The sequence below is a fragment of the Ranitomeya imitator genome, chromosome 2 (genome assembly GCF_032444005.1).
Source record: "Ranitomeya imitator isolate aRanImi1 chromosome 2, aRanImi1.pri, whole genome shotgun sequence".
NCBI classification, from domain to species: Eukaryota; Metazoa; Chordata; class Amphibia; order Anura; family Dendrobatidae; genus Ranitomeya; species Ranitomeya imitator.
The window spans coordinates 184,765,116-184,775,784 of NC_091283.1; the positions used below are offsets into that span (position 1 = coordinate 184,765,116).

Here is a 10,669-nt window from a genome sequence, read left to right on the forward strand (position 1 = left end):
CGAGCATCACTATCCCACCCCGCAACAGATTCATTTTCATACTCCCCAAGCTGCGCGGGTGCTGTGTCCCCGCCAGCCGTGCGATCACCGGACTCCCGCGGGTCGCTCCTGGAACCGGAATCCTCCGCGCCGCTGTGTTGCTCCAGGCCCGCGCCCCTGGCCTCCACGTCACCAGGGGGGACCGGAGCAGGTGAGCTGGAACTTTCCCTGGACCTTCTGGGTGACCTGGACCTGGCCGCCGCCAGCCCGACTCCGGACCTGTCTTCTTGCCGGGCTCTCCCACGAGCCCCGGCAGCTGCCGACATTCTTCCACGCCGTGCTGGGCCAGGCTGCGGGGTTGAGGTGCGCCTGCCCGTCGCTCTGCCTCTTGCCGCGCCGCCTCTGCCAGGCACCCGGGGTGATCCAAACCCCGAGGTACCCGCCGCCACTCCGCTGCTGCTCGCTTGTCCCATCGCTCCCTGCGTCCTGCTCCTCGTCGCCGGTGACGTCGCCGGCGCTGCAGACACCGCCGCTGCTCGCCGGGTACCGCTCCTGCTGGGCGCTGCCATATTGGTGCCGCGAACCGGAAGTCCTCCGGGCACTTCCGGGGCGGCCTGCTCTCCTCCCTGGGCCTGCGCCGCCGCTGCTCCCGGCCGCCGTCCAGCGCCCACAACGCCGGCCGGTGGATTCCTGCCGGAGGACGGGCCGGGGGGAGTAGGTGACCGCCGGCCTGCACGCTCCGCAGGGTCCCGAGAGGGGCTCCGTGGCCGGCGGTTGCCGCGCCCTCCGATCTCCGGCGACAGTCGCTCTGGGGGACGGGTCCTCCTGGATCTGGTCCCCTGGGCTCCCGGGCTGCCCAGCAACGACGCCAGCTGGTCCTCCAGCCAGCCTCCCCGCCGCAATCTCGCCATCTCCCGCAGCTGACCCAGGATCACGTCTACGGAGGCCATCCTGCACTTCTTCTCCAGTCAGATGTCACGTCTTCTCAGGTCAGATGCTCTAACAGTAATGGCCCCTTTCCCGCACTTTCCATGAGCCGCCCCCACCCCCACTAGGCCACCCCTCTACTCCTCCCCATCCCCTGAACCAATCCCTTTTCCCTGCCTTAGTATTTAAAAACTGCTCCCCTGCGTTCCCTTGGCAACGCAGTCATGGGGGGCTTTCCTTAACTCCGTTCCTCCAGCCCCCCCTCTTTCCAGAGGTTCAGGTCTGGAGATTGGGCTGCCCATGACAGGGTTTTGATGTGGTTTTTGCCAGCGCTATATATATATATATATATATATATATATATACGATTAATGCAATTACACGTTTTGTAATGCACATTGTGTGTGATTATGTCCAACTAGATGGTGGCCCGATTCTAACGCATCGGGTATTCTAGAATCTGTATGTAGTTTATTTACAACGTTTTCAGTATAATGCAATTTACACCCAGGATTCGCCTGGCCGGCTGCGAGCGATTAGCAAAGCGTGGTTCAAGTTGCCACGTAGTATATTGCTCAGCCACGTAGTTTATTGCACAGCCACGTAGTATGTAGCACAGCCCACGTAGTATATTGCTCAGCGACGTAGTATACTGCTCAGCCTCGTAGTATATTGCTCAGCCACGTAGTATATAGCACAGCCTCGTAGTACATTGCCCAGCCACGTAGTATATAGCACAGACACGTAGTATATAGCACAGACACGTAGTATATTGCCCAGCCATGTAATATATTGCACAGCCACGTAATATATAGCGCAGCCACGTAGTATATAGCACAGCCACGTAGTATATAACACTGCCCATGCAGTATATAACACAGGTCACGTAATATATAGCACACAGACGTAGTATATAACACTACCCATGCAGTATATAACACAGGCCACGTAGTATGTAGCACAGCGATGTAGTATATTGCCCAGCCACGTAATATATACCACGTAGTATATAGCACAGCCACATAATATATTGCACAGCCACGTAGTATATAGAACAGAGACGTAGTATATAACATAACCCATACAGTATATAACACAGGCCACGTAGTATATAGTACAGCAATGTAGTATATAGCACAGACACGTAGTATATAGCACAGACACGTAGTATATAGTACAGACACGTAGTATATTGCCCAGCCACGTAATATATTGCACAGCCACGTAGTATATAGCCCAGCCACATAGTATATTGCACAGCCACGTAGTATATAGCACAGAGACGTAGTATATTGCCCTGCCACGTAATATATCCAAAGACATACTGATAGGAATTCTAGATTGTGAGCCCAATCGGGGACAGTGATGATAATGTGTGCAAACTGTAAAGCGCTGCGGAATATGTTAGCGCTATATAAAAATAAAGATTATTATTATTATTATTATTATATATTGCGCAGCCACGTAGTATATAGCACAGCCACGTAGTATATAGCACAGAGACATAGTATAAAACACTGCCCATGCAGTATGGAGCACAGCGATGTAGTATATTGCCCAGCCACGTAATATATTGCACAGCCGACTAGTATATAGCACAGCCACGTTGTATATAACACTGCCCATGCAGTATATAACACAAGCCACGTAGTATAGAGCACAGCAATGTAGTATATTGTCCAGCCACGTAATATATTGCCCAGCCACGTAATATATTGCCCAGCCACGTAGTATATAGCACAGCCCACATAGTATACAGCACAGAGATGTAGTATATAGCACAGCCCACGCAGTATCTAACACAGCCCATGTAGTATATAGCAATGTGGGCACCATATCCCTGTTAAAAAAAAGAATTAAAATAAAAAATAGTTATATACTCACCCTCCGTCGGCCCCCCTGGATCCAGCCCAGGCGTTTACCGATGCTTCTCGCGACACTCCGGTCCCAAGAGTGCATTGCAGTCTTGCGAGATGATGACATAGCGGTCTCGCGAGATTGCTACGTCATCATCTCGCGAGACCGCAATGCATGGACCGGTCACCGGAGCGTCGCGAGGAGCGTGAAAGGCGCCGGAAGGTGAGTATATGATGATTTTTTATTTTTTAAATTATTTTTAACATTAGACCTTTTTACTATTGATGCTGCATAGGCAGCATCAATAGTAAAAAGTTGGTCACACAGGATTAATAGCAGAGTTAACGGAGTGCGTTACACCGCGGCATAACGCGGTCCGTTAACACTGCCATTAATCCTTTGTGAGCGCTGACTGGAGGGGATTATGAAGCGGGCACTGACTGCGGGGAGTAAGGAGCGGCCATTTTGCCGCCGGACTGTGCCCGTCGCTGATTGGTCGTGGCCGTTTTGCTACGACCCATCAGCGACTTGGGATTTCCGTGACAGACAGAAAGACGGAAGTGACCCTTAGACAATTATATAGTAGATTTTCCTTTTTTTCTCTGTTGTTTTGTGTTGTTCCAATACACACAAAGGAAATAAACATGTGTATAACACAACATATGTAATTGCAATAATCTTCTGGGAGAAATACGGTACTTCATATTCTGGAACAATTTCAGGGGTGTCAATACTTTCGGCCATGACTGTATTACGTGTGTAAATACGGTTTACTCTAAGATTGATTTCACAAGTCCATTCTTCACGGATGTGGACTTTGCAGACTGGCCATGGGTCTCCTGACCCAAACGCAACAGTTTCATAATAGGCATACCGTATATGAAGCTCTTGAGTTTAGGTCAGGAGATACACGGCTGGTCTTAAAATTACGCTCCATACATGGACCATTAATCTTGGATGTATGAAAGTGGCCTGAATGACATTTTTTGTAGACAAGATCCAATTATATAGAAATGATATACGGTATTTGTATTTGTAGATTGACAACAGTATTGTAAATTTACAATTCTACACAAAAAATGTATCCAAGAGTAAAAACTAAATAGCTGAGGAATGTGAATTGCACTCGACCTCTTTTACAGCCTTACTATTCCAAAAATAATATCACCATAAGACTAGTAGAGAAGAAAAGGTCAAGTGATTATTTTCTACCCCAGCGTTGTCAGCTCCACAATAAAGAATGTGATAATTCTCAAAAACTAAGTGCAGGAGAAAATGAGCCATAACGGAGAGCAAGGCATGGAGTGATTCAGAGGCGTACAGGGTAGAAGAAAGAGGCCATCCGATTTGGTGCCGCTACGCCTACTTGTATGTGCTATTTCATGGCTACTTTTCTTGTGCCAGACTTTACTATAAGCCACCTTGACCAGGACTCATAAAATGTGCTTCTTCTTCGCTGTTCTTTCTGCAATTACAATTACTCCATTACTGAATTCTGTCACATATATAAGCTTAAAAGTTTTTCACCATATATAATTATATATCTTTTTTTTTTTTTAAAGCTGAACAATCCATTAAAAAGCTCCCTCCATCTATCCTGACTTGCCTAATTTAGCAAATACGGTACTTCTATACCCCCATGAAACAGCAGTGCTTCCCCATTATTTTGTTGTTAGAACACTGTCTGGTCGATTTATTCACACATTTACGGAAAAATGAAAGGAAAGACAGCACAACGCGGATTTCTAAGCACTATTATTTTTGGAGGAATGCATGTATTGGCTATATCTAAGGCTAAGTTCCAACGATGAGCTTTTGGTGAGTTTGTGATGTTGCAGATTTTCTGCAGCATTTCTGCCACAAAGTAAGTAAGCTATGTTACTTGCAAAGTTTCTACAATACGCAGAGTAAAAAAATCATCATGTGAATGTAGCTTTAGGGTGCAGTCAGATAGCCGTATTACTCGTGCGTGGATCACACCCCAGTGCAAGGACTGGCCGGCGGCTCTCCTGGCCTGAATGTGACAGCATATATTTCTATGCAGCTGTCACGCTCGAGTAAGGAGAGCCACCAGCCAGTCCATGCATTGCAATGTGATCCTCGCTGTCTGACTGAGCCCTAACAGGAGAGCACACCTGTCCTTTTTAAGATACCTGCACACCTGGCGGATATGTTGAAGATCGCAAAAAAAGTATTGTGACATCCCAGCACAGCACAACCTCAGATTTCACAATTGTGAACTGAACTGACTTGAATTGGACTAATACTAATAAAACAGTCAGGTGAAGTCAATGTCACCTATACATTAGCATAATGGAGTCTATTCAATGGCGCTATGACAGCTCTGTCAGATCCTTTTTCAACCAGATCCCATTAAAGACTGATTGATTTCATTAACGTATAATGAGCCATCAGGCTTCCATCAGCTCAGGGTTTTTCTTCTGTAATATGAATAATGTTGAAAACTACTTTTTTCTTAATGATCCAGGGAATGTCCGTAGAATGGAGATTGGTGCAAAAACAGCCTAAAATTCACATGATCACAATAGTTATGCACCCAGAGAAATGCACCACCATTCATACTTTGACACACAATTTGGGGATCCCTGCAAACAAAATAAACCCGGCACAACCCTTTGCATTCCTGCATGTCGGTGTCCGCAGTCCTGTCCTGTATTTGGGAACATTGCATGTTGAAATTTGTCTATAAATGTCCCACCCATCAAATAAAATGCAATTCAACTTTCATGACGAGCAGCCTGGCAAGATGCAGACATCTGTAACAGTGCTGTGAGCTTAGCGCTGTAGAGAAGGTGAAAGGATTTAAAGAAAAGCAGATTATCAGGAGCTCAAAATAAAGTGGTGAGATTATCCGGCGGAGCTGCTCCTTTTATTCACTCAGCCAGTCAGCCAGATAGAAATCCGTCAAACGTTTAATTCACATGAATTGTTTCAATGAAGTCACAAAATAGTAGCAGTTCAGATTCCTATAGGGGTTATCTGGCTTTAGCATGCAACTCTGCAGTCTCTCTATGTGACAGCAGACTTGTTAATCCTCACAGAACGCACACTGCGCGCTGTGAGTATCCTTCGGTGTTGGCGCAGAAGCAGGCGGTCATTGTGATTTGCATATTTTCAGCCACATTCCGACTAGACATGTCCGTATTCGCTCAATTCACTTGCATTGTGTAAGGCCGCAAATGTCTAGATGGGACGTGACCTCAGGTGTACAAATTGCATTCTTGACAGTGCGCACTATGAGGATTCACTGCAATCTTCTGATCTTTGGGAGTAATGGACATTCTCAATTCAATACCCAGCATGGTGGCACTCTGCTATGCTGACTGTCAATCATGCCTAGTAAGAAGTCATTAGAAGGTCTAGTCTGGGAGAAGAAATGCCCCAATGGACTAGTCAGCCTCATTTTTGCATAGGTGACACTGCAGATTATGAGTACAATCTTCTAATAATGGAGCATTAGTATGGCACATAAAACACGCTATTAAAATAAATAAATCTGCTCCCATACCAAAATCATTAAAACTTTGTAAGTTTGATTTCTGCAGCCTCTATGTATCACAGTACATAGCAGACAGCAGAATCAATCAGCAAGCTTGTTCTGACAGCAGGATAATATAAATCCTATTATTGTTCCCTGAACTATATTCAAACCTGATTTATTACCAGTTGATAGTTCGCCTTTGATGTAGTCATAAATCAAAATAACAGATGGTTTAGGAGAGGAGATAAAAAAAGATTATAAACCAGAGCATTAGAAAACGCTCACTGACTGATTAACTGGTAACTCATTTTGCAGTCTGTATTGTGATCCATAGACTGTAAAAAGCAAAAAGTCCAACAATTAAAATAAAATCCTACTGCAAAAAAATATACTTACACTTAAGTAAAAAAAAACAAACACTAAAATTTCCATATCCAGAGATCATTCTGTCAGCTGATTTTTGCTGCCCGAACCACAGGGAGCATTAATCAGATTATGCTGCTTTATTGCTGTTATCGGAGGCTGGGCCCCAGCAACTTCTCCCTACCTCAATCCCCATGATTGACCGTTCTCTCCATATGTTTGTGTATAGGGAGAGACTTGTCAGTCTGGGGGAGTGGAGGGGAGGCAAGCAGCCGGGGACCGGCCTTGGATGAGTGTTTTGAGATGACTCCCCCAATATGCAATATAATTGTACATTGAGGTCAATTACTCAGATTTACTAATGTATTTATACCAGTTTTTTGTTTATAAACACATATAAAAATAAGGAGCTTAGGCTCCAACTTTTACTTATAAAGTCCGAACACTAACTTCTCAAACACAAATCTGAAAAAAAAAAGTGGGTGCAGCTATTTCTTAAACGGGGTTGTCCAGGCTTGGGGTTCACTTTAAGGGTACGCGGTGTCCAGATTAACCGCTGCTGGCGACGGGGGCAGGCAGGCGCGAGAATGCTATTTGCAAACATGCAGTCACGTGGCGATTAGATGTGCACAGCCTTGCTCAATACAAGTGAATTAAGTGAGGCCGGAAATGTCCAGTCGGAAGGTGGCCAGAAGAGGGGCCGGTGTCACCACCCGGCGCACACAGGCAATATATAAGTATACATAGGCCATTATACTGTATGGAGCATTATATGGGGCCATTATATAGTATATGGAGCAAAATATATGGGGCTATTATGTACTGTATGGTGCAATATATGGGGCCCATTATACTGTATGGAACAATATATGGGCCCTATATTCTGTATGGAGCAAAATGTAGGGCCCATAATACTGTATGGAGTAATATATTTGGCCCATAACAGTGTATGGAGCAATATATGGGGCCCATTGTACTGTATAAAGCAATATAAGGGGCCCATTATACTGTATGGACTACGGTGCTCATTATTCTGTTTGGAGCAATAAATGGAGCCCATTATACTGTATGGAGCAATTTATGGGGCCCATAATACTGTATAGAGAAATATATTGATCCATAATACTGTATGGAGCAATATATGGGGTTTATTATACTTCATGGAGGACTATGTGGGCTCATTATACTGTATGGTTCACTATATGGGCTCATTATACTGTATGGAGCACAATGTGGTAAAATGTACAATAAGTATCACTCATATAATGAAAGAAGAAAGTGAAATCTTTGACATTGTACTATACCTATAATTCTTATCTGTGCATCATGAATTGTGGTATGTGTTAGAGGGGACACTGACACTCTTTTGCCTGGGCCAGAAGTATGAAAATTGATCCCAGAGCTAGCACTGGAGAGTCCTGACAGTGCACACTGTCCACGCTGTGAGGATTCACAAGCCTGCAGCCACAAAGAGTAACTGTAGACTTGAGCCCTAAACCTGGACAACCCCTGTAAGTTTTTCTTTTTATAACATTTAGAGAAAACAATGGTAGGACCAAATTTGACCGCAGTGCGCACCACACTCAATCACCCCCATTAAGGCAGCACTAAAGAAAAATTAAACATGCATACACCCTAATGATAAATCAGACAGATATCGCTTTAGGGAGGAGAATTGGCCGCTGCTCCCACAGTGTATAGCCCTGGTGCTCCTCACTAGGCAGATACTTGGTGTTTAATACTGCAGATGTAACTTACACAACACATTTTGGACTCATACTTCATTTTTTATAACCAATGTATTTAACCAATGTTTTTTCTTTGTTTTTCAATGTTGTCATATATTAATAATAACCATTCTTTTCTCCTCTCTTGCCCCCATTCCTAATCTTGTTCCTCCATCATTGTGTCATTAAATTACCATACGTTGTACAGTCATATCCACGTTTCGGTCTTCCCATACAATCCCTTTCGCACCTTCTTCCCACCATTTCTTTTCCCCACCCTGCCACCTAAATACCCATCAAGCCTGGCCCCCCAAAAAGTCCCACTTATTGGAAATGGAGCATCACAGAAGGAGAAGGAGGTGCTGACCAAAGGCTAGTTGGAGCCGGCCTCCAACATGGCTAATGGCAGTGAGTCTGAGGAGCTGTCTGGCTCTCTTACCCAGTCAACAGCAATCTCTACCCATCTCAAACTAGTGTTACTGGGTTTCATTATATGTGCCAGTCTGGCGGGCAACCTACTGGTTTCACTGCTAGTACTAAAAGACCGTTCCTTGCACAAGGCTCCTTACTACTTCTTGTTGGATCTCTGTCTTGCCGATGCTGTCAGATCATCTGCCTGTTTTCCATTTGTCCTACTTTCCATCCGCAACGGTTCAGCCTGGGCCTACAGCCTATTAAGCTGCAAGGTTGTGGCGTTCATGGCCGTCCTTTTTTGCTTTCACGCCTCATTCATGCTTTTCTGCATCAGTGTTACACGCTACATGGCCATTGCCCATCACCGATTCTATTCCAAGAGAATGACGCTTTGGACGTGCATTGCAGTTATCTGCATGGTCTGGACACTCTCAGTCGCTATGGCCTTTCCACCAGTCTTTGACGTGGGCACTTACAAATTCATCCGTGAAGAGGACCAGTGCATATTCGAGCATCGATACTTCAAAGCCAACGATACCCTTGGATTTATGCTCATGCTGGCAGTGCTCATCGTTGCCACTCATATTGTCTATGCCAAACTACTTCTCTTTGAGTACCGTCATCGTAAAATGAAGCCTGTGCAGATGGTGCCAGCCATCAGCCAAAACTGGACATTCCACGGGCCAGGAGCTACAGGGCAGGCTGCTGCAAACTGGATTGCTGGATTTGGAAGGGGGCCAATGCCACCAACTTTACTGGGTATACGTCAAAACACCCACACTGCCAACAGGCGTCTATTGGGGATGGATGAGTTTAAAAGTGAGAAAAGGTTGGGTCGGATGTTTTATGGAATAACCCTGAGCTTTTTGGTGCTTTGGTCACCCTATATTGTGGCCTGTTACTGGAGGGTGTTTGTCAAAACCTGTAGCATCCCTCATCGCTACTTGTCCACCGCAGTGTGGATGACTTTCACTCAGGCTGGGGTAAACCCTATAATGTGTTTCCTACTCAATAAAGACCTGAAAAGCTGTCTGCAGCTCCACATCCCCTGCTGGAGGACGAAAGCCTTGTTACCCAGGGAGCCTTACTGTGTGATGTGAAAAAAAAGGGAAACCATTGCACTCCCAACCTCACATAAACCTCAGTGATCGGGAGATCGATCGGGGTGGATTTAAGAGGCCAACGCGGCATGCCGATGATGAAGGAATCGTTCTGATGGACCATGCTAAGAGGGAGAAGACAAAAACATCAAATTGAAAGACCATAGCTTTCTTTTTTAAAAACAAAGAAATGTCCCTTTTATAGAGATGTCATTGACGAAAGGACTTGGCGGGTGGGTGTGGGTGGGGACGACGGGGTGCGTGAGAATTTCTGGGATGTCTCTTTTTTATTCAAGCTAAGTGCATAAAGGGAGAGGGGCGAAGGATGGGTAAGGGGTTGTAATGGAGGGTATGCAATGTGTGTTTGGTGGGAGGGAAAGGGGAGGCTGACGGGAATTTATGTATTTGTTTATGGACATATTTATTGACATGGTTATAACGCCATCACTTGTATTAATGTCTTTTGATTGATACAAAAACACAAGGGAATTTGTTTTTCTTTCTACTCATTAATCGCACTCATGGAAACATCCAGGTGTACAACTTTATCCAAAAAAGTAACGGGTTTAGAAAAAAAAATGATATGGTGAACATAATTAAAAAGGAGAGTCTTTGTCAGCGCCTCTCCCTTCCGTATCGGTAGGCGAGGCACTACTGATGTGGCGTCGGTCAGCTGCTTATTAGATCCCGTGGAAGAGGAGGCCATATCTCAAGAACAGAGAGGAGCAGGAACAAAAGAAAAACATCGCCGAATATATGAGAAAAGCGGCATTTACACCATGACATATTATAAAAAGTGA

At 45.2% G+C, this 10,669-nt stretch overlaps 1 protein-coding gene across 1 annotated transcript in view; it reads left to right on the forward strand.

Annotated features, from left to right (window-relative positions):
* The window catches only part of GPR173 (G protein-coupled receptor 173), a 50,870-nt gene extending 40,514 nt beyond the window's left edge, over window positions 1-10,356 (forward strand). The window contains exon 2 of the mRNA XM_069748249.1: window positions 8,564-10,356. Coding sequence (XP_069604350.1) covers window positions 8,751-9,869 — 1,119 coding nt within the window. The 5' untranslated portion in view covers window positions 8,564-8,750 and the 3' untranslated portion in view covers window positions 9,870-10,356. The remainder of the gene's footprint in view (window positions 1-8,563) is intronic.
* The last annotated feature ends 313 nt before the right edge of the window (window positions 10,357-10,669 follow it).